Source organism: Trichinella spiralis (genome assembly GCF_000181795.1).
Source record: "Trichinella spiralis strain ISS 195 chromosome Unknown Scfld273, whole genome shotgun sequence".
Classification (NCBI taxonomy): Eukaryota; Metazoa; Nematoda; class Enoplea; order Trichinellida; family Trichinellidae; genus Trichinella; species Trichinella spiralis.
The window spans coordinates 1-907 of NW_003527212.1; the positions used below are offsets into that span (position 1 = coordinate 1).

The 907-nt window shown below is 32.5% G+C and overlaps 1 protein-coding gene across 1 annotated transcript; it reads right to left on the minus strand.

The window, feature by feature from the left end:
* Positions 1–104: 104 nt before the first annotated feature.
* On the minus strand, positions 105–508 carry Tsp_16115 (intermediate filament protein ifa-1; the record flags this gene model as incomplete). The annotated part of the gene is made up of 2 exons (XM_003370958.1): positions 105–200; positions 322–508. Coding segments are annotated over 2 exons (283 nt in total), but the record flags the coding sequence as incomplete, so codon positions are not given.
* Between the last annotated feature and the right edge of the window lie 399 nt (positions 509–907).

A 907-nucleotide genomic window follows, 5' to 3' on the forward strand; every position in this document is an offset into this window, starting at 1 on the left:
CCACAGCTTTGTAAGTTACATTTGATTTCCTCTATGATCGAACGTAACAATTTTTCTAATTTAATAATGATAATTAAAGTAAGAAAAATAAATATCAAATTTACTTGATCATGCACACGACGAATGAAGTCAATTTCTTCCAACAAAGTTTGCACCTGATTTTGATAATCAATACGATTGAGCGTCTCCTGATCCAAATCCTGAAATGATCAATTGCACCACAAATGTGGATGAATTATTTATTCAATTAAATGAGATGTTTTTTTTAAATTAGAAAATACAATTTGCATAATTTTATAATCGCAATAATCGTCTGCTTACCGTTCGAGCTTTGTTCAATTCACTCTGCAAGCGCATATTTTCCTTTTTCATTCGATTCACTTCATCTTCCAAACCTTCAATTCGACGACGAAGCAAATTCGCCTCAGCTTCGTGCTCGCTCAACTGTGTCAACAGACCGTCGATTTTTTCCTGATCTCCAGCACGTTGACGTAAAGCATCTTCATACCTGATAGCAAAATAAACAAACAAAATATTTCAATGTAAACTATAATTAATTTTATTATTATTATTATTATTATTATTATTATATGAAATCAAATTGAAAAATGCGCGTTTTAATGAAAGTTTCAATTTTAATAAAAAAAAACACTCAACAAGCAAGTAGCCCCCCCCCCTCCCCATGCCTCAACTGGTTCGGCTTGTAATTTACTTTGCGTAGAGAGAATTACTTGCTTGCTGTTTGATTAAACTTGTGCGAAACATTAGAATAATGAAATTTTTTGTTTCGGCCAATACATTAAACAGCAATCAGAAAAAAGAAATCAATAAAACAAACAATTTGCTTGTTGCATTGGCGTTCGTTCGGTCCAAAAGTTTTCCACCCACGTTGGGTAAAGTGAAAAAT